Source organism: Brassica oleracea, chromosome C5, assembly GCF_000695525.1.
Source record: "Brassica oleracea var. oleracea cultivar TO1000 chromosome C5, BOL, whole genome shotgun sequence".
NCBI lineage: Eukaryota > Viridiplantae > Streptophyta > Magnoliopsida > Brassicales > Brassicaceae > Brassica > Brassica oleracea.
The window spans coordinates 46,553,457-46,574,552 of record NC_027752.1 but is presented as its reverse complement, the minus strand read 5'-3'; the positions used below and the strand labels follow the sequence as shown (position 1 = coordinate 46,574,552).

General features: G+C 39.9%; 6 protein-coding genes and 1 long non-coding RNA gene across 7 annotated transcripts; 2 read left to right on the top strand and 5 right to left on the bottom strand.

Moving 5' to 3' along the window:
• The first annotated feature begins 1,850 nt into the window (after positions 1 to 1,850).
• On the top strand, positions 1,851 to 3,692 carry LOC106293493. The gene has a single exon (XM_013729171.1). It carries the CDS (start codon positions 1,905 to 1,907, stop codon positions 3,675 to 3,677), a length of 1,773 nt encoding a protein of 590 aa, XP_013584625.1. The 5' UTR covers positions 1,851 to 1,904; the 3' UTR covers positions 3,678 to 3,692.
• A 3,441-nt stretch (positions 3,693 to 7,133) lies between these two features.
• Positions 7,134 to 8,612, bottom strand: LOC106294052 (cytochrome P450 94B3). Its single transcript, XM_013729667.1, has one exon. The coding sequence runs from the start codon at positions 8,610 to 8,612 to the stop codon at positions 7,134 to 7,136; it is 1,479 nt and encodes a 492-aa protein (XP_013585121.1).
• Positions 8,613 to 8,831: 219 nt separating this feature from the next.
• Positions 8,832 to 10,126, bottom strand: LOC106292440 (putative transmembrane protein At3g54730). The gene has a single exon (XM_013728026.1). The coding sequence runs from the start codon at positions 9,873 to 9,875 to the stop codon at positions 8,832 to 8,834; it is 1,044 nt and encodes a 347-aa protein (XP_013583480.1). The 5' UTR covers positions 9,876 to 10,126.
• Positions 10,127 to 14,429: 4,303 nt separating this feature from the next.
• Positions 14,430 to 15,017, bottom strand: LOC106296161. The gene is made up of 2 exons (XR_001261161.1): positions 14,600 to 15,017; positions 14,430 to 14,502 (listed from the first exon to the last, which is right to left on the bottom strand). It is a non-coding gene; the product is annotated as an uncharacterized LOC106296161 (long non-coding RNA).
• A 1,542-nt stretch (positions 15,018 to 16,559) lies between these two features.
• Positions 16,560 to 18,101, bottom strand: LOC106292439. Its single transcript, XM_013728025.1, has one exon. It carries the CDS (start codon positions 18,099 to 18,101, stop codon positions 16,560 to 16,562), a length of 1,542 nt encoding a protein of 513 aa, XP_013583479.1.
• An 858-nt stretch (positions 18,102 to 18,959) lies between these two features.
• Positions 18,960 to 19,404, top strand: LOC106293806. The gene has a single exon (XM_013729444.1). The coding sequence runs from the start codon at positions 19,011 to 19,013 to the stop codon at positions 19,221 to 19,223; it is 213 nt and encodes a 70-aa protein (XP_013584898.1). The 5' UTR covers positions 18,960 to 19,010; the 3' UTR covers positions 19,224 to 19,404.
• A 647-nt stretch (positions 19,405 to 20,051) lies between these two features.
• On the bottom strand, positions 20,052 to 21,015 carry LOC106293983. Its single transcript, XM_013729609.1, has 2 exons — positions 20,778 to 21,015; positions 20,052 to 20,680 (listed from the first exon to the last, which is right to left on the bottom strand). The coding sequence occupies exons 1-2, from the start codon at positions 20,986 to 20,988 to the stop codon at positions 20,472 to 20,474; spliced, it is 420 nt and encodes a 139-aa protein (XP_013585063.1). The 5' UTR covers positions 20,989 to 21,015; the 3' UTR covers positions 20,052 to 20,471.
• Between the last annotated feature and the right edge of the window lie 81 nt (positions 21,016 to 21,096).

Genomic DNA, 21,096 nt, shown 5'->3' with positions numbered 1-21,096 from the left:
CTATATAAAACTTAGTTGTCTTTTATTTAGAGCTGGTTCATCACCTTATTAACTTATCGAACACATTAACACATAACATATTGATATGTTAACAAATAACAACATTGAATAATTAGGCCCTAAAATGTTTAAATAAATAATAGGCCCCATACTAATGTATCACATGTATGGGGTTAAACCCGGGCCTGTATATTAAACGATTCACGATATAACATTTTAAATACTGTGCCGTCTAAGCACCACCGCCAACACATGGAGCTTCCACATATTCCAATTATTCAACAAAGACAGAAACAGCTACTTATTACTTTATTAGCTAAAGCACTTGAGTTTTTTTGAACAAAGGACTTGAAATGTTTATCTTAGACCATCTCAAATGAATTTTGCTATTTTTACCTTTAAAATAGAAAATTTCTATGATAGAAATAAAATTTACTCAAATGTATTCCCCTATAATATTAATCTTCAAAATAAAGAATAAAAAAATTAGAGATTGTTATTTCTTTCCTTATAAATAGAGAAAAAAATAACAATTTCTATTTCAAAAAAATATTTGGAATGGATTGAAGTTATTTTACTCTAAATGTTATTATAGAGGCAAAAATAGCAATGTGTCGGAGATACTTTTAGAACTATCCCTTGTTATTGCATAAATGAATATTTAGAAATTGACGCTTCTATCAAGTGGTGGGTTGGGCTTTTTCAACGGTGGCCCGCATTGAGAAAAAAGCGCCAAACACTGAGTTTCCACCGACGATACCGGTTGCCCCCTCCCCCGGCTGCAACAGCTGCATGGATCGTGAAGAGCCTAAGCCGTCGTCTACCTAATCCAGGAACGAGGAGGAGCAACAGATGCACTCAATAAGTTGTAAGGGAAAGATCAATCCTCTGTCTGTGTAGGATGAGAGAGGCCTTAGTCTTATCGAGGGGATTTCGATAAGCAAATGGCATTACATCTCCATAATTTTAAACACTCGTGTCAAAGACATTGTCCATCATTCTAGGCATGAACTTCTTGTCTTCCAAAACCAGGCTCCACGGTTTTCGTGATATGGGTTAGAATCCTATAACATTTGTTCAAGGGAAATATATCTATTCAAAAAAAAAAAATATATATATATATCTATTCAAAAATATTCAATAAATAAATAAAATTTAGGTCAATATATATTTGAAAGATCCCACAAATCAGTGCACAACAATTATGACTGACACAACTACTGGACTCAAATATATAAGATCTATTTCAAGAAAACATCTAGATGAAAACATTGAGAACCGGATACTCATAATCATGCATGTTTAAGAAAACTATAATAGTACACAATATCTTATGCTGTTTCTTACGTAAAGTATCAAGTTTAAAATAAAAAAATTAATTAAAGTGCATGGATCCACTTAAATTATTTGTCTCTTTTACTATCCCAAAGACTTTTAATTAACAAAAGATAAATTTAGCACTTTTCTAAATTAAAAACACACAGAGATATTTAAACTTTACTTTTGAAAATAACTAAATTTCTTTTATGATAAAAAAAAGTTGAAGACTGACTCTAAAATCCTAGATTCCTTTATCAAGAAATCAGGAATTTAAAATTGGTGAGATTAAGAACTTGAAAATTTTATGCTATAATTGGATATTACATCCTAAAATTATGTTGTTTTTAAAAGATATTTCCAAAATAAATTGATAAGTTATAGTAAAAAGTCTATAAATATATGTCTGACTGCATACAGTCAACCAATTATACACGTTTTATTAATAACACTTTGACCAGAAAAAAAGATAGTTTACACTATATTAGTATAATTGTTTGGAGAATAGAGGTCAAACGGTTTCAAAACGTAAATGTATAGTTTTGTGGCCTGTTATTATTATTACTGACCAAGAGTAAGAGAGAAGAATGCAATCGTCTAATGAAAAAGCCTCTAAACTTTTGAGTTTTCTTTTGATTATAGTATTTGTTAACCATGTATTTTGCGACGGAAATGGAACCAGCTCCGATTTGAATCTCACAGTTAGCATATCTCCGCATCCATTAGCTGTAGAGACAAGCTTCAAGATTCCTTCTCCATTACCTGTAGAGACAAGTTTCAAGTTTCCTTCTCCGTTGCCTGTTATCCCTCCGGGTGGTGAGAAAAACTTCGGGAATGGAAAGATAGATCTTGGAGGTCTTGAGGTGATCCAAGTCTCCATCTCAGAGTCAACGTCACAGAGGGTATGGAGAGCATTCGAGGGAGGGCCCGACAACATGGGAGTCAGCATCTTTGAACCCATCAATCTTCCTGCTGGTTTCTTCACACTTGGTTTCTATGCACAACCCAACAACCGTATGCTTTTCGGTTGGGTTCTTGTTGCAAAAGACGTATCCGGGAATAGCTTGAGACCACCCATTGACTACATGGAACTCGGTAACACTACCTCCGTCGTCGTCAAGCAAGATGGGCCAGCATATTTTTGGCAGCCTTTATGTCCCAACGGGTATGGAGCGGTTGGCGTGTTTGTCACTACTTCTCCGGTGAAGCCATCTTTAAGACAAGAATCAATAAGCTGTGTCAGAACGGATCATACGGTACAGATGAGCGAAGCCGATGCATGGGTATGGGGGATAGAAGGAGTTACTGTTTCTAGTTTGAGACCTGAAAACAGAGGAACAGAGGCAGCTGGTGTGTACACAGGGACATTCAGCTTTCAGCAACTAAATTTTCCTCTTCCGTCTTTGTCCTGCCTGAGAAATACAAAATTTGACTTGTCTAGCATGCCAAGCCAAGATCAGACTAGAGATTTATTTCGAGCCTATTCTCCTTTGATTTATTTTCATCCGAATGAGGAGTTCCTTCCTTCCTCTGTCGATTGGGTTTTCTCCAACGGTGCCTTGTTATACCAGAAAGGTAACGAATCTAACCCCGTCCCGGTTCAACCCAACGGTTCAAACCTTCCGCAAGGCGGCTCGGACGATGGCTTATACTGGTTGGATTATCCAGCCGATGAGAGTGCAAGGGAAAGGGTTAAGAGGGGAGACTTAGGGAACACAAAGGTGTATCTACACATCAAACCAATGTTTGGAGGCACTTTCACTGACATTGTCCTCTGGATATTCCTTCCTTTCAACGGCAATGCCCACCTCAAGATTTTATTCATGAAGAGCCTCTCCCTAGGGAATGTCGGTGAACATATTGGAGATTGGGAACACGTTACCTTGCGGATCAGCAACTTCAACGGCGAATTGTGGCGTGTCTACTTCTCTGAGCACAGTGGAGGAAGTCTAGTGGAGGCATGCGATCTAGAGTTCCAAGGTGGAAACAAGCCTGTGGCTTACGCGTCTCTTCACGGACACGCAATGTTCTCAAGACCCGGACTGGTGTTGCAAGGCCAAGACGGGAACGGCATAAGGAATGACATGGCGAGAAGTGATAAGTTCTTTGATACTAGTACTGGTTATGAGGTGATTGCAGGACAAGGAATCGTGGAGCCACCGTGGCTAAATTATTTTAGGAAATGGGGACCAACCGTCCAACATGACCTTGAAAAGACCATTGACGGTTTTGCCAAGACATTGCCCGGATTTTTGCGTAAGAAATTCCGTGAGCTCACTGACAAAATACCTCATGAAGTCCTTGAAGAAGACGGTCCCACTGGACCCAAAGTCAAACAGTCTTGGAACGCTGATGAATAATATTCATTCACTCATTCCCGTCTCTGATCCTCATATTTAATTAAACTAAAATAAATAAACAAACTATTTGATTTTGATTTTTCCTTCTGTCGATTTTTTTTCATATGAGTCAGTTCAGTTTGATGGGATAAAGAAAGAAAGCTATTTAGTGAAACTTTACGTAAAATTATAATTTAGCAAAAAAAAAATTACCTAAATATGTGTTAAAAACTAAAATGTTATTCTTTCTGAAAATCAGTGTTTTAGAGAAAAAAAATTGTTTCAAACATATTTATTTTGTATATTTTCTGTGCACTTTTATTATTATGTAATATATGGTAAACTGTAAATTTTAATTAAAAAATGTGTTTATCAAACTTTTATTAGCTTAGGTCTTCTGAAAATAGTTGATAAATAATGTATTTATAATTAAAATCTATTATAATTTGTTTAATATATATAAAAACACCAAAACATACATCTTGTTATAACAGGGTAAATACTAATTCAAAATAAAAAGTCCTTCAAATTGATTTCAGTCGCATAATTTAAATGTGTTTTGTTGTATGCAAAGAGAAAACTAATTGCATCATTGTGTGCGTCTGTTTGTAGAAAAAACAAAGCTTGTAAACTGGTTCATTTCTTTCTCTGATTGCCATGTCAGGGTTAGACAATTAATGGCCCCTGCAGCTTTCTATAGAATTTTGGTGGAAGAAAAGATGTAATTTTCCAGTATAGTCTCTCATAAGATACCTCAGCACATATATCCCCTCCTTCCATCCATCTCAAACACATGATTAAGCTATGGGGGAACAATCCCGCCATCGAGCTAGCGTGTTATGATGTGCTAGTGGAGGTATCATTCCCCGATCCTAAGGGACTTTCCAGTATCATGTTGAAGAGAAAAAAGACATGGAAAAGGGTTGTTTTCACGGTTGGAATTCACCAAAGCTTGCAACAGAGAAGTATATTGAAACGCTGAGAAAGAAAGAAAGTCACCCATCAAAATACTAATACACTCACTGAAAATTTGCTTTCAATGATACACTACTTTTGGTCCAGAAGCCAACAATCACCAAGGAGTTACTTGTTTTCACTACCCAAGTCAGTCAATATGGCTGTCCAGCTTCTCTTTCTTTTAGGTTATTTTGTAAGTTATTCCATCAAACATCAGCTATGGATACTTAACTTTTGGTATGTGCTAACTGCTTGTGCATCATTAAAAATATTTATATCATGTCTTCTTTTTCTTAATTGCATATTTACTTTGTTCTAGTTTATCCACCACTTTTTCAGAAATTTAACATCACTTATGTTATTCAAACAGACGATTCCACGGTTGACTTTTATAGGAATTTTTGTTTTACTGATTGTTTTACTCCAAATTGACAATCTAAACGGAATAAAATTTAAACATTAAAAAAATTTAGGACGATTGATTGGATTTAGTATTTAATAGCAATATTAATGTGTAATATTATTGTATTATTAATTGAGATATATAAATACTAACGAATGTGCTCTCACGTTGCTTTTAATATACGTATGACTTCATAAGAAAAATAAAGATGTAAAAAGTGCTTAATTGCTTCTTCTTTTTTTCCGTCAATGTTTTTTTATATTAAATAAACGGGCCAAACCCAGTAATCGGCTGAAGCCCGAATACAACAAAAAACGGCTTAAAGCTCAAGAGACTACGGTCTAAACAAAAGACTAAATGGACCCTCGGCCCAGACCTAGAAACCGGACGACCTGGTCGGATAGCAAGTCAAGGAGGCTAGACACGTGGAGAGATCTGCTCCCTTCACGCGACACGCGTCGCAACCGTCTCAACTTAACCGCCTCCGCCTCTACGCCGCCGGAGCATCACCATCTAAACCTGCGTTCGTCGGAGCTTGGAAACAGACAAGCCTCCAACGAACCCATAATCGTTCTTCACCACACTGTCTTCACGCCGGCGAGTTCCATCGATCACCGAGATCTCCACCGACTTTGTCGGAGCTTGGAAACAGACAAGCCTCCAACGAACTCATAACCGTTCTTCACCGCACTGTCTTCACGCCGGCGAGTTCCATCGATCACCGAGATCTCCACCGACTTTGAATCACTTCAAACCCTAGACAAGCGAACCGAGAACCACTGCTTTCTTCCCTTGAAAGTCGTTACCACCGCCGGAGAGCTTCATCGTCTAACGATATCTCATCCGCAGTGACCAAACACCCACCTTAACGGCAACCTCACCGAACTTGACACAAATCAAACTAGTAACCTTAACCCAAAGGACACCGGGTTTCTAAGCGGCAGCGCGGAGCTTGCAAGCCTCCACTCTCCGTAACTAAAAGCCGGCGAAGGCGGAGCTGAAGGAAACTCCCCTTCCCGGAAGCTAAAATCGGCGACGGTGGATCTGAGCAAGCCTCCACCTCCCGCATAAACCGACGAAGACGGATCTATATTACCTTCCATCTCCCGGAAAAACACCACAACTGAGCATGCAAGGCGCTCCCTCTCCACCGTGGACCTTCAATCGTGCGTGTCATTACTCCAAGAGCCGAGCCACCGTTAGGGATGGTTGCGGTACCAGAGCTCGGACAAGGCGGTCGTTGACACGACGGCGGAGAAGGGGCTAAGAGGAACAACTTCGACGAAAGAGAAAGGGCTCCAGCGACTGCACGGGTGCTCACGCGCCGGCCGTACGCCGGTCCCAAAGTAGATCTAGTTTCTCTCTCTTCTCTCTCCCTCTCGTGTCTCTGTGCTTTCTTTTTCTTTACCGTGCTTAATTGCTTCTCAACTAAATTTATTTTTCAGACAATAATAATAGGGCAAATCTCCAAAATAGCACTTTTCTAAGTTTATATCACGAAAATAGCACTCAAAAACCAAAATGACTAAAATAGCACATTTCTAAGTTTATCCTTTGAAAATTTTAATTTTTTTATTTTTCAAAATTTGAAATCTTATCCACTAAACCTCATTTCTCAACTCTAAACCCTAAACCCTAAACTCTAAACCCTAAACCCTAAACTCTAAACCCTAAACCCTAAACCCTAAAATCTAAACCCTAAACCCTAAACTCTAAACCCTAAACCCTAAACCCTAAAATCTAAACCCTAAACCCTAAACTCTAAACCCTAAACCCTAAACCCTAAATCCTAAACCCCACCCTTTAACTCTAAACCATAAGTTTGTGACTTTTGATAAAACATTAAGTGCTATTTTTGTGACTTTTGACCTTGGGTGCTAGTCTAGGAACATAAACTTGATTTAGTGTTATTTTTTTCTTTTTCTCATAATAATATTATAATAGTTTTTTACTGATATGTATTGAAATCTCGAAAATTAAAATGTGGGTTGGTTTACCCAAAGGAGATAATACGATCATGGAAACATTTTACGTACATTCAAAAGAACCATAGTGATCATTGACTTTATTCGGACTGTTAGAGACCATTTTGACAGAAAATGCAAATCTGGTTCTCTTCATCGAGATCCATATCTCCGGCGAACGCGGACTCGCATCCCACCAGCCATGTGAGCCGTGAGCATTGGCACAAAAACCGGTTTGTCCGTACCGATCGGTTCAAACTGAAAACGGTGAAGCATGGAAGCCACAACGTACTTCATCTGCAGGTACGCCATCTCTTCTCCGAGACAAACCCTCGGACCGGCTTGAAAAACCGGAAACTTGAAAGGGTTCACTTTCTTCAAAACTCTGGTCTTATGATCATAAGAGTCAAACCATCGGTTTGGTTTAAACTCATCCCAATCTTTCCCCCAAAGCTCCTCCATTCTCCCCATCCCATATGGAAAATACGTAACCCGGTCTCCCGCACGCACCGCCGTACCGTCTGGTAAACGGTCATCGGTTAGGGCGTGTTTGGAATCCCAAGGCACCGGAGGATACAATCGCATCACTTCACACAAGCACGCTTTCAACAGACTCAGTTTCTTCAGTGATTCATAATCGAAGCCCCCGGTTATATCCTTAACCGATCTGATTTCATTAACTAGCTCACACTCGGTTGTCTTGTGACAGGAGATCAACGAAAACAAGCGTGTGGTGACCGCCGAGGTCGTGTCCCTCCCGGCCATTACAACACTAATTACCATATCTCTCACAGCCTCGTCGCTTTCTCCAGCGACGATCAATCGCGACAGAAAATCGCTCTTGGTATTGATCTTCTTCTCTCGAATGATCTCATTGACGCAGCTGTGAACTTTTTGGACAGCGTGTCTGAGGTCTTTCTCAGATCCAAAACCGACCAGTCTCTTAAGCTTCCACACGAAGGATAGCGGTGCGGAACCACGTCCAGCGCTAACGGCAGCCGCAGTCTGAAACGCTCGATCGAACTCAGAAACGGGTGACGACGGGTTTAAACTGCAACGATCGATCCCGAGGAAAACAATGCAGACAATATTGAAAGTGAATCTCCGGAGAAGCTCTTGGAGATCGAAGGGTTGATAATCTTGGGCGGCAGCATCCAAGAAGGACAGAAGCTCGTCCTCGACCTCGTTCCTCAAAACGTCAACGTACTCTCTCAGCGACCTGGGGGTGAAATCATGAGTAGCCAGTCTCCGCTGCTTTACCCAGAGGTTTCCGTCAACGTTAAATATCCCGCCGCCGAGAAAGTCTCCAAGAATCTCCGTGAAGGGTTTGCCTTTCGGGTAGTTATCAAAGTTTGTCTTGAGGATGTACTCGACGTTGGATGGGTTGGCCGTCACCACGGTTCTCCGGGCAGCCAAGCGGTTAATGATCACTGTCCCACTTGGGGATTCGGTTAGGAGCTCGGTATACCAATCCAGCAACCTGTTCCGGTTCGTATAGAAGGAAAGTAAGCATCCGATAACCGGGTATGTTTTCGGCGTTATAGAGTTACGTAGACAAAGAGATTTTCCAGTAGAGAGTATCAAAACCACGAGGAAGAGAAAAGGAAGAAGAACAAGAGTTAAAGCTTCCATTGTTGATGATGAGCTTCAAAACTTTTTTTTCTTAAAAGGATACGACAATTAGGGAAGGGTCAAGAGACCATTTCTTCTCATTTTTTTAAGCAACAAAAATTTAGTCTATAGAGATTTGACGCACGAGCCTGAATTAATCGGATCCCAGTCCCACAATATTATATATATATATATATATATTTTTTATTTTTTGATCAAACCAACTTTTATAAATAAAATTTAAACTCCAACCAAGGAGGAATTGTTCAAGTACAGCAAAGCAACCATACTGGTTAGATAAACCACTGCATCAAAAGCTATGCGGGAAACAAAAACACACTGGATAGACGCATACATAGCACATAAGCAACTTAAGATAGAGATACCTAAAGTGCTAGAAAGTGAGATGAAGCCATGGGAATCAGAAAACACACACAGTGAACTACTGTCCGAACAAGCTGCAGCATAAAATGCATGAAAGGCAGCAACAAATTTGGCTACAGAGGTGACCACGCACCATCTTGATGAGCCTGAATATAGAGAGGAAATCCTCAGCATTGAAGAAGCGTGAAATTGTATGAAACTCCACAGTCTGCCAACCAAATCAGAAGCTAAAAAGCCAAGATTGGTTTTTATGAAATCATCTCCTAATTTTCTGTAGCTTATTCCTGAAATATTAGTTAAGAAAACCAACATACAGATATATTGCAATGAACACAAAAGGAGTAGATTTACGACCTCATACTGAGGTAAATGGACCTCATACTGAGGTAACAGAACCTCACACTGAGGTAAGGGAAGGCTAAACCAAAGCCTAAAAGCCTCATACTGAGATAATGGAGGAGATTGGGACCTTGAATTTAGTTCAGTGAGACTTGAAGTGCAACAGAACCCAACCAATTCTGACTCTATCAAGGGGGTCACAAAGACCGTATCTTTCAAAACAAATCCTAAGAGCAAAGGAGGGAAACTAGACTTTCTCCAGAGGATATAGTAGAACTGAACCCTGCAGACAGCAGTATGGGGGAGCCAAGGCATCACAAAGTTCACTCCTAAGGACACGAGCAACAAACAAGCTGAGCTAGAGGTCGTCGTACCAGAAACAGGAGGAGGCTCTGCAATTTTGAGGATGAAGGAGAACAGATCCGGTGCACCAGAGTGGTCGGGAAGGACGGGAAGGTCCGGAGGAGCAATCATGGATGCTAGATCTAGAAAAAAAGTAACCGGCGGCGGCTCTGGAGGAGGAGGAAGGAGCATAGGCGAACCGGAGAGACGTAGCACCATGGAAGGAAAGAAGAGGAAGAAGAAAGAAAGAGGAGGAAGAAAGAAGAAGGTTCTCGTCGGTGAGCGAGAGGCCACACCGACGGCGGCGGATCAAGTTAAAACCCTAATCTGCCTCCAGAAGCTCTCCGTAAACCTATTACATAAAATGGTTCCGTTCGACTGTATATATTTATTTGTTTATTGGTATAACTTTTGTCAATGATTTATAGTTATTTTTCATTCAGAGGTGTTCCTGAGCACAACTCATTGAAACATCGGCATAGAACCTCCGAATTTGTTAAAAAAAAAAAAAATTTGAAAACCCTCCCTAGATTGTTTTAGCCCCAAACATTTAAGGGACCCCCATGTTTCCATTAATATAAATATAAGTATATAACCTATAGTGGAGTTCCATTAACTTTTACCCCGACATCATCTTATTATTTAATAATCCTCTTGCTTCTTCAATCTTCTACACAACTAAAATTATTTTATTTCATCCAATGATAATGTGGTTTAGGTTGTGTAACATCCATGCTCGATATTTTACCAAGTGTTGCAAATTGACGCGAGAATTGCGGTCCTAGGGACGGACGAATAATATAATATGTTATACATGCAAGGATCATGTACATATTATCATACGAGTAAGGCTATAGGAGGAGCACACGTAGATTATTGTCCGACAAAACAAGGTATACGATCAATAAAAATACATAGGAAACGAGCTGTGGCACTATATCGTAACTCTTAAATAATCAGGGAATCAATTTACTGGGTTGGTTAGAAAAAATGCCAAATCTAAAACACATGGAGCAGCTAAAAGAGAATTTTTTTTTTTTTTTGAAATACTGCATCACAATAGTCAGCCAATCTTTCTATTCTCAATACTATTTTTATTGTTTTTTCTTCTCAGGAAAAGAGGATAAATAGCGATTATACATCATTAAAGAAATTTGATCCTTTTTTCTTCTCAGTAAAGGAATATTTACATTCCGACCTTCTTCCAAACTTGACTAGGAGGAAAGTGGACTGTGAAGTAATCAAGGAGCATACGCTACAGATAAATGTGCTCAACCATATGATTCCATGCACATTTATTATAACAATAATAATAATGCATCAAAATCTGTAAAACAGTGGTTGGATATAAATATACAGAAATTGGTAAAAATGCACTTAAACACTCGTATAATGGGTCATATACCCTTAATTAGGAAACCCTTTTTCATTGGACGTTTTTACCCCTGCCAGATACGTCAACCTACAGCGAGTAGAAATGCGTTGCGTGTGGATGTATGTCTGGTGACTCCCTTCACCCATTGGTCAATACAATGGTTTATGTCTTTTCAGTTTCTGCAAACGAAACAGCTTGAGACTACTATGTCGTTTTCGAATTTCGAAGAGTTGCATTTATTCACATATACCCAACCACTACTTCTTCTCCTTTATACATGATTTTGTTCATAATCTGTTCCATTTCATAGTCTCTTTCGTTTCATCCACCTCAAGAAAACCCTAATTTCGTCCTCAATATATCTACATCGATAAAGATGACATCTTTGATTACTTTTGGGATTAAAAATGGGATCGAGTCATTAATCTGTACCTACGGCGAACTCTTCCTCTGTTTCCACGACGGTGGTGATGAGCTCTATTCCGCCGCCGTTTCTGAGCAAGCCATACGACATGGTTGACGATCCGTAACACCTCTAGCAACTGTTACTTGCTATTTCTTTGCCTAAATGTTAACTTTTTATTTAACGGATTTAGGCGATATTGACATATGTATCTGTTATCAATATAGATTAACCTAAACTTTAATACATCATAAGTATGTGTATATGTAAAAACATTGTATTATTTACCTTCTAAATCCTAGGTTAACTGCTAACATATTAGTTTACATGTACATAGAATATGAATTCGTTAACAACTTATGTTTATGTATCTGCTAATAACAAGTATAACACATAATGGTTCCCGTATCAGTTAAGGAGAAAGTTACCGACACTATCATCATCATAACGCGTACGATTCACTTCTCTATCCAGCAGTCCGTCGCCTGTCCCGCCGTCCATCGTCTGCCACACGCCTTGTACTATCGCCGAATCTGTTTTCGATAAAGCAGGGGTACTTTCGTCCGATACATGCCAAAAGGATACTACTTTTTGGGTTATCCACAGCAATGGTTAATCACACGCGGATATTTTTTTTTTAATAAAAGAAGAGTATTGTTTTTTTTTTAACCGAAAAAGAGATCAAAGAAGAGACATACAAAGCGGTGGTAACTTGATCAGCAGCTCCATGTCCCCTTCCAAGAAACAACACCGAACACAAACTCACAGTCTCTGCTTCAGCAACCTCCGATGTTCTCTACCTCGGAAACGTCGCCAATTTCGTCAAACCGGAGTCTCCTGAGATCTGTCCTCTCCCGCCATTATCCTCTCGCAGCTTCAAGCAACGAAGCTCCGAAGAAGAAGAAGAAGACGACTTCTACTCGCCTCTCGCGTCTCAAGCTGGTAAAGAATCACGAGAGCTGAGAAACTACTCTTCCTCGGATTCTCCTGCCACGTCACCACCGTCCGTTGACATATCTCCGGTGAGGAGGAACAAAAGAAACCACGTGGCGTCGTCTCTGAGAATGTTCACCCTCTGGAACCAGAACCACGCCTTCCCACGCATCTCCTCTGCTTCCACTTCACCTGAGAGAGGAGCAGGAGGAGGAGGGACGATTCGAACCCCGGACGCCTACGCTCGCTCCTCCATGTACTCTTCGGTCTCCACCACTCCTGATCGTTTCTTCCGTAAGGTTCTCGAAGCCTCCTCCCCGCCGAGGTGGAACGACTTCAGCCGAAACGTCAAGTCTTTGTTCCTCTCTTCCGCTTCTTCTCCCGCTAGAGATTTTTGCATCGACAACGTCTCTGAATCTTCTTCAAGAAAGTTGAAGTCTTCGCCGGCTGCTACTCCTCCTCCTCCTCCTCCTCCAGAACGGCCACCGCCTGCAATGCCCGCACCGCCTCCTCTTGTACCGCCGTCGCAGTCTTTTATGGTTCACAAGTCTGGAAAGAAGCTGTCTTGGGATGGAGCAACGAAGATGAAGCCTCTGCCCTGGGAGAGGGTCCACCGACCGAGTTCTTGTCGGAAAAACACATGGGAGAGTCTCAAGTTCAACTCTTTCAATGCTAATCCGAAGCAGAGAAGTCTTAGCTGTGATCTTCCAATGTTTAATCAAGAAAGCAGAGTTTTGGATCCGAGGAAGTCTCAGAGTATTGCTTTTCTACTATCAACACTTGATCTCTCCACATATGATGTTCTTCAAGCCCTTCGAGATGGTAATATCATCAGTTATAAAGCTTATTGTATGAGTTGAATCTGAGTTTGTATTTTCTGAATCAGGTCACTATGAAGCGCTTGGAGTTGAGCTTCTTGAGAGTTTATCACCTTGGCGATGACCTGGGAGACATCAATGGTGGCTTCAAACAGCACTGGAGTTGTGTTCAGAGATGTAATGCTTTCCTGGTTTCTGTGTTCTAGAAGCCTTCCACCCAGCTTCTGCCTCCATCCATAGATATATCCACTCGCTTTTACCTCCAGAAACCTCATATCCATTGATTCTTACCTGGGAATGACTTCAACTCGAAAGTTCTCACCATTTGCACGTCCTCCAAAGAGCAGATTGCACTCTGTTCTCCATTTAGAGCAGTTTCTGATTGCTAAAAACTGGGGAAAGCAAAGCATGACACTTTTGCTGAGACAGACATGGCATCAATCACCCTTAACGGAAAACCGTGAGCCATGTTCAGGATCGGTAAACATTTACCAACAAACAGGCAAAGCTCTGAGCAATGACACGTCAAACAAGTGATGATGAGACTAGTTTTGCTGGCAAAGAGAAAGATATCAAAATTCTCCATTCATCTCATAAGTGAGGAGGAGCGTCGGCTTCAGGGTTTGTGGCTTGGCTAAGAGGCCATGATATGTTCTTATGGAGAAATACTGCAGGTGGCTTTGGACATAAATTCTCTTCTAGAGTTACTTGGAACCGAATCAGAGTGCACTCACCAACTGTTTCATGGTCAAATGCGGTCTGGTTTAAGGAGGAGATCCCAAGATGTTACTTCATCATCTGGCTGGCGATTAACCAAAGACTTCCAACTAAGGATAGGCTTATCTCTTGGGGAATGCAAGTGCCAGATGCTTGTGTTTTATGCGATGCTGCAACCGAATCACATCAGCCTCTGTTCTTCAATTGTCCTTTTGTCAAAGCAGTGTGGCTCAGATTCTGTGGACGCCTCCTTACTGCACCTCCTTACGACATCAACTCAGCCATCACCATCATTCAACAGCGAAGTCAGGCCTCTCAGTCCGCTTCCTGGTCCGTTCTGAAGCTTATACTCCAGGTAATGGTCTACAACACTTGGAAGGAGCGAAATGCTAGGATCTTCCGAAATGAGTATCTGTCAGAACCAGGTTTCTTCCTTCTTGTGGATCGAACTATCAGGGATAGGCTTCTCTCCATTCCCACTCCCTCGGATGCCTCTGTTTCCCTTCTTGGCTTGTATTTTAGTTTTACTTCGTAGGTTTCTTTATTTTTTTTTTTAATATTCTTCTCCCCCTTCTTGAAATAAATTGCTAGGCAACAATCCTGTAAAATTCGAAAAACCTTTGGTATGAATTTAACATTTACACCCAAAAAAAAAACACATATTATTATTATTATTATAATAATAATAATAATAAACCTGATATATTTGATGAATAGGGTGACGGGCACGGAGTAGCTGGTTAGAAGAAACGAGAGATCCAGAATCAGAGAGGGAGGCAAAGTTGAAAGAAACGGAAGATGAGGACCTTTCGATGTGATCAACAATGGGAGCGGGCGGGGCCATGATTCGCTTGTAGAAAAGAGTGACAAAAGATGACACTAAGGCAGAGCGAGAAGGCTCCGCATTGAAGGGCTATCTCCTGTCAATCGAATGAATACATAAAATAGCATATCAGAAACAAAGCAAAGAAGAGCTTTCCTTTGTGTTGACTTTGAGACAGAGGTCACAAGATGGTTCCTGATAGTTAGTATTCCGACGGTCCGCGAATCTCAGGCATATCTTTTTTTTACAGATAAACCACCACCACGACGCTTACTTTGCTTGTCGTTGTGGTGGTCAGAGTAAGAAGGTTTTTGTTACTTTGTCAAAGAAGAGTCTCAGCCCAAATATCCCAAAAGGCTTCTATTACGGCCCAACCAACTTTCGATTGGGCAAGTCAATGCCTCCAACATTTTGCTTCTTAACTAACTCTCCTTTTTCTTCTTCTTCATGCATATTGTTGTGAATTTGTGATACTAACACTTAACTCTTCCATTGAACTCACCCCTCTAATTAGCTCTAAATTGTGGCCCTAATCTCTTCTTTTGGTGGTAATGTTGCGGCTTTTATTTTTGTAATGTTTAGAAATTTTGGATAAACTTTTTTTTCTTCTTGAGATGACCATAATAATAATTGATCATGCACTATATATTTTTTATTTATTTGTTATTACATCCAGGGGCGAAGCCAGGTTACCCACTACGGGGGCCTGTGCACCCGTAATATTAATTGATAATGTAGTTTTCGTGTAAAGAAACATAAAATTTTAGTTAGAATAGATGGAAAAGTGTTGGTGTGCACCCGTAACAACCAAGGTTTGATACTACCTTTTGACCTGTTTCTATTTTATTATAAAGAGCGCACCCATTAATTACCCATCCTGGATTCTCCCCTGATTACATGATAGATAGTAAGCAATATCTTCCCGATAATTTTACACCAAAATCACATGAGGGGAATTTGTACAGCCTAACTTGTAGACCTTTTATAATTATATGAGAAATAAACAAACTAGATGTGGATGTGAATTTGAATGGCGATGACCAAAATGGTGATAATAGCGAAAAAGAGGATGGCATGAACCAGTATGGATATGCCACTCGTGGTCATGTTGCCGCACTCCAACACCCGTCTCCTCGCCGGCAGCTGAAAGAGAAGTCCGGGAGATAACACTACAAACAGCACCACCGCTACCGCCACTGGACCCCAGTCAGCTCCTCCCATTTCTACCGATCTCAAGTCGTTGGAGCTCCAAACTATTCGATCGTTTTATCAGATATCAAAGAACTAATTAACTAGAGGCAAAATTTATTGTATAGCATATACACACTACTGCACTTGCTTGGTATATATATATATCTGTGAACGTGTGTGAATAGGTGTTCGTTGCTCAAATTCAGTAATATTTGTGATTATTTAAGGATGACAGAAAAAGGCAGAAGGCTTGATTGGTATCTTCCTTTCTTCTTGTCTGTGGTTTCTTGATTGCCACTATATACATTTCTTTATGTAAAGTTAAAAGTGTTGAAATATACTTGATTGCATATATTGGGTTGGTTTCGATTCTTTTGCTTTCCTACTGCGTCTTAACCTCATTTCATAATTAAGATCCTACTTGATTTGATTGGTATAACCGCGTTTAGTGCATGATTAAAAATATCAGCGTTAATGCGGTTTTGGGTCTATTCTAGTGATTACATATATATTTTTTTTTTTGATGAAATTTTCAATTTATTGATCAATCAGAAAATGCCATTTACAAAGAATAGGCTAACTGTAAATTAGAACTTAAACCTATAAAAGAATAAAACTTTATACTAGCTAAATCTGTAAATTTCTAGTCAAAGACTTCAAACCATCTCCTAAGAAGTCCATTGAACTTGTGACCCGCCTTGTAACCAAGAGAGCTAATCCGATTCTTGATACCTCTGTTAATTGTTTTGATCATTTGCTCAGTTCCCTGTTGATCTTGTTGGTGCCTTCGTGTATTCCGTTCTCGCCAAATATAGTACACGACAGCCTGGAACACTAGACGAATGAGAATCATATCCATCTCATTGGACGTGCCTGCTTGAATATACCTTAGCATATCATGCCAGTCCGGGTTTATCCTCCTTCCAACCAGTATGCTAGCAAGATGATCCCATACTGTATAAGAGTATGGACATGCGAAAAACAGATGATCTCGTGTCTCATCTCTTTCACCACATAACACACAGCCCTGAAGGATTCCCAACTTTCTCATTCTGTCCCCTGTAGATAGCCTATTCTGAATCGCAAGCCAGACTAGGAATGCATGCCTAGGGATCCCTTGTGTGAACCAAACACTTCTACTCCAAACTACTTCAGCTCGCTTGCTCCGTATCTGCTCCCATGTGACTCTATGATGCAGCTCATGATAATGACGACTCCGTTGGCCCCTTATCTTCCACTGGCCCTCAGAGACAGCATCACTAACTTTAGCATTACGCGGAACCCCAAGATAACGCGTACCGGTTGCTCCTGTAATATTTATAAGCTTCCCCATACGTAGCCAGTCATCGTGCCAGAAGAAAGCACAGTTACCATTCCCCACTTCGACCCTAATGAACTGATACGCCATGTCTCTCATCTTGAGAAGTTTCCTCCAAATCCAGGAGCCCAAAGTGTCATCTCGAACATCCCAAAATGAACTGTGCCGGAGAAGGTAATGTTGAATCCATGAGACCCAAAGAGATTTAGAGACAGTGAATAATCTCCAGATCAATTTGAGCGCAAAAACTCTAACCGAATCACGAAGCCTCCTGATTCCCAGTCCTCCCTCTGATTTAGGATAACACAGATCGTTCCATTTAACTTTAGCTTTATGTGTCTGGTTAAGGGAACCCGACCACAAGAAAGCACTGCATAAACTTTCTATAGCATCCAAACAGCCCATGGGTAATATAAATGCAGAGATCCAGAAGTTGTTGGATACTACTGACTTAATCAGCTGTAGGCGTCCTGCAAAAGAGAGAGTCTTGTTTGTCCATGATAGCATACGTGATCTGATTTTGTCAATGAGCGGCTCGTAGTCAAGTTTGGTCCGCGCCTTGGTAGTTAAAGGCAAGCCCAAATACCGAATAGGTAAGCTACCTCCTGCAATCCCTAAACTGAGAGCTTCTTCACAGACAGTTGCAGTACCCGGTCCTGAAGCATATAGAGATGACTTTGAGGCATTAATATGCAATCCTAACATATTTGCGAATTTTTCCATAGTCTGTATTACCCCCTTCAAAGAGTCTACTGTCCCGTTGGTGAAAACTAAGATATCATCAGCGAAGCTCAGATGTGTAAGCCCCACTCCTTGGCATTGAGGGCGATATCCAAATAAACCTGCGCCGGCTTCTTGATTCAGCATCTTAGACAACACATTGTTGATGATGACATATAGATATGGAGAAAGAGAGCATCATTGTCTTATGCTTCTTGAGCTTGTGAAGAACCCTTCTAGACTTTCATTAACCGAGACTGAGAAGGCTGCTGTGGAGATACAAACGTTGATCCAATGGAGATACAACCGATTACATATATTTTCTGACTTAGAGAGTTAACGTTCTCAAATTCCCCTATATTCTCTTTATAAATTTTACGATTTCGTATGTCATTTAGAGTTGCTTTACGCCAAATACATAGAAGCAACAATTATTTGTTATATATATTAAAAAAAGTAAGATTTAGTTCAACATATACAGTACTTGTTATATTTAGGCTTATGGACTATATAATCCCAGAAAGGATGCATGAAAGTGCCTCAAGACGATCATTTGTTTTAGGTTTGAATTTTTGGTCGTATAGGAACGAGTGACGACGGTTGCTATACTTTACGAAAAGAGCCAAAGCAACATCAAACTTTCGGGTAAATTAACAAACAATAAGCTTAAACTAGAGGCTAAGTACATCTGCACCACAAAGCAATTAAACCCCTAGAATCGCAAAAGGTGTCGTCTTCTTGCGAGACACGATTCCCTCAAGACGAGAATCATATGCTTAGGTTTCAAACAAGCAATGCCATTATATATATATATATATTTAAAGTAGGGTTTATAGATATAATTTTGAAATTCAAGTCAAAGAATAGTTCTTTCCTTCATCCACTAAACTTGAGAAGAACCCTCCTTGCACTTTTATTTATGCTCAAGCCACATCAATAAATTGTTACATCAAGATTCAATTAATTTATATATATATATAAACATATAAGTAAAACAGTACATGTATATATATATATAGAGAATAAGGAGAGACGTAGGAAAACAAAGAGATCGAAATGGGGTTGGACTGGGGACCCGTGTTGATGTCGGTGGTTTTTTTCATATTGTTGAGCCCTGGAGTTCTGTTTCAGTTGCCTGGAAAGAGCAAAGCGGTTGAGTTCGGTGGGTTTCAAACAAGCGGTCCTTCCATTGTCATACACACTCTCCTCTTCTTCGCCTTCATCACCATCTCTCTCATCGCCCTTAACATCCACATCTACGCGGCCTAATTAATTAAACCCAGCTTCACTTCGTCTAGTCCCTTTAATTTCTCAATATTTGCGTCTTCTTGATTTCTGATTCCCTTGTCGATTTTTTATTAATTAATGTTTTATCATGTTATTCATCCTTCTATCATGAATTCGTCCGTAAATTTAACTTTATAAACTCCACGTATACATACATATGCATGGGAAGATGGGCTGATACAACTTAATTAACATAGGAAAAATATAATAAGTGCGTTATACAAGCTCTTAGCTCTAGGGTCAGTGATATATATATGACGAGTCAGAACATGGTCAACTGCTGAATCAAAGACCATGTTCTTTATTCATGATAAAGTGTGGTACAGAAAGTTGGAAAGATGAGGGTACATAAGAATAAACCATGCAGTTCAAGAATTAGAGCTGAACCTTGAAGTGTATGTATTAATGAGTCAACACATCGCTAATTACAATCAAATTAGTGGTTTGACCAATTCCTCTTATTATTTATTTTTATTTAGCAAAAGGGCACATCCAACGGGAAGATTATAATGGGGCTCTTAAAGCCAAAAAATATAAAAATAATGATAAAACAGAAAGAAAATAAGAGGCGATTCTAAAAATAGGTTTGTAAGAGCATCTTTATCCAGGTATTTTAGTGGGGTTTTTAGTGTCATGAGTCCCACTAAAATGATAAAACCGTTATTTGTGTTTGCCAAATAAGAACCGTTCTTTGTTTGATTCTTGCACTGTTCGTGAGCTTCACTGATACGTGGCGGTACGCGATTGGTTAACTTTTTAATATATTTTTTTAAGACAAAAAACAAAAATAAAAAAATAAGAACCCCAGTTTTGAGTTTGTGGGATAAAGATGCCTTAAAGCGCCTTTAATATTCATTTTGCCATTTGTCAATCTCTTTGACTGGTTTGCTTTTTTAAACTAAAAAAAAATTTGACAAAAAACTTATGGATGAATAAAATTATTATTATTAGGATTAGGATTAGAAACTGTTTTTTAGATGTTGCCCGCTGAGGATGCTCTGACAAATGACGTGTTCTGCTTTCCACCATAATTCACGTACACAAATCTGATTGCTTCATATCTCGTAGGAACTTAAGTTTCAATTTTCCCTCTTTAAATCAGTAAAAACCTAAAAAGGCTGTCATAACAACCCAACGAAACTTGTATTTAACTTAACGATCGGCTTTAAGCTTTTGTGGCGAGTGTTTTTTTTCTGACGTGTTCTGACAGATTTATAGGTCACCTAAATTCTAACGGTCAACATCTTCATGATCTAAGCTAACAACAGTCGTCGTCAGTCTCTCACAATGGTCCAGCTTGAACCTTTCTCGAACCGAAGATATATAAGAAGCGGCTCTAGCGTCAACACAATCTTCCATACCATTAATCCCTCTGCCGATCAGCTTTTCTGTCATCTTGTTAAGCTTCTTGTCCATATCCTCCCCCTCATGAGCCACGGCTGCCAAACACATCACCACACCACTGGTCATTTGTTTTATGATATGAAGCAAATATATAGAGATAAAGAGAGAAAAAGATTTAAGTTAATTACGTACATGGTTGAAGGAGGAAGCTAACTTTAGGAGGAAGAGGAGTTACGTCGTTACTGAAATTAGGTTGAGGAGCGTAGGAAGTTGTGGTGGAGGAAGTGTAGTGAACATTATTGTAAAGGTCTTGGGAGGCAGTTGGAGGCTTGAGAGCTTTGCAAAAGGGCAGTAGCTTTGCTATCTTGAACCCTCTTGATCTCCTTGAACTGTTCATCTCCATGATCGAATTAATGACTTACGTATACTACTCGTTCTTTTCTCCTGTTGTTGGTGTTTCACATGTATGCTATATATATACGGAAAAGGGTCGAGTTTCGTTATACTGTAG

Coding starts and splice junctions, on each gene's coding strand:
- LOC106293493 (XM_013729171.1), top strand. CDS start 1,905: ATGCAATCGTCTAATGAAAAAGCCTCTAAACTTTTGAGTTTTCTTTTG.
- LOC106294052 (XM_013729667.1), bottom strand. CDS start 8,612: ATGGAAGCTTTAACTCTTGTTCTTCTTCCTTTTCTCTTCCTCGTGGTT.
- LOC106292440 (XM_013728026.1), bottom strand. CDS start 9,875: ATGGTGCTACGTCTCTCCGGTTCGCCTATGCTCCTTCCTCCTCCTCCA.
- LOC106292439 (XM_013728025.1), bottom strand. CDS start 18,101: ATGCTGAATCAAGAAGCCGGCGCAGGTTTATTTGGATATCGCCCTCAA.
- LOC106293806 (XM_013729444.1), top strand. CDS start 19,011: ATGGGGTTGGACTGGGGACCCGTGTTGATGTCGGTGGTTTTTTTCATA.
- LOC106293983 (XM_013729609.1), bottom strand. CDS start 20,988: ATGGAGATGAACAGTTCAAGGAGATCAAGAGGGTTCAAGATAGCAAAG. Junction 20,681..20,777: donor TAGCTTCCTCCTTCAACCAT/GTACGTAATTAA, acceptor TGTGTTTGGCAG/CCGTGGCTCATGAGGGGGAG.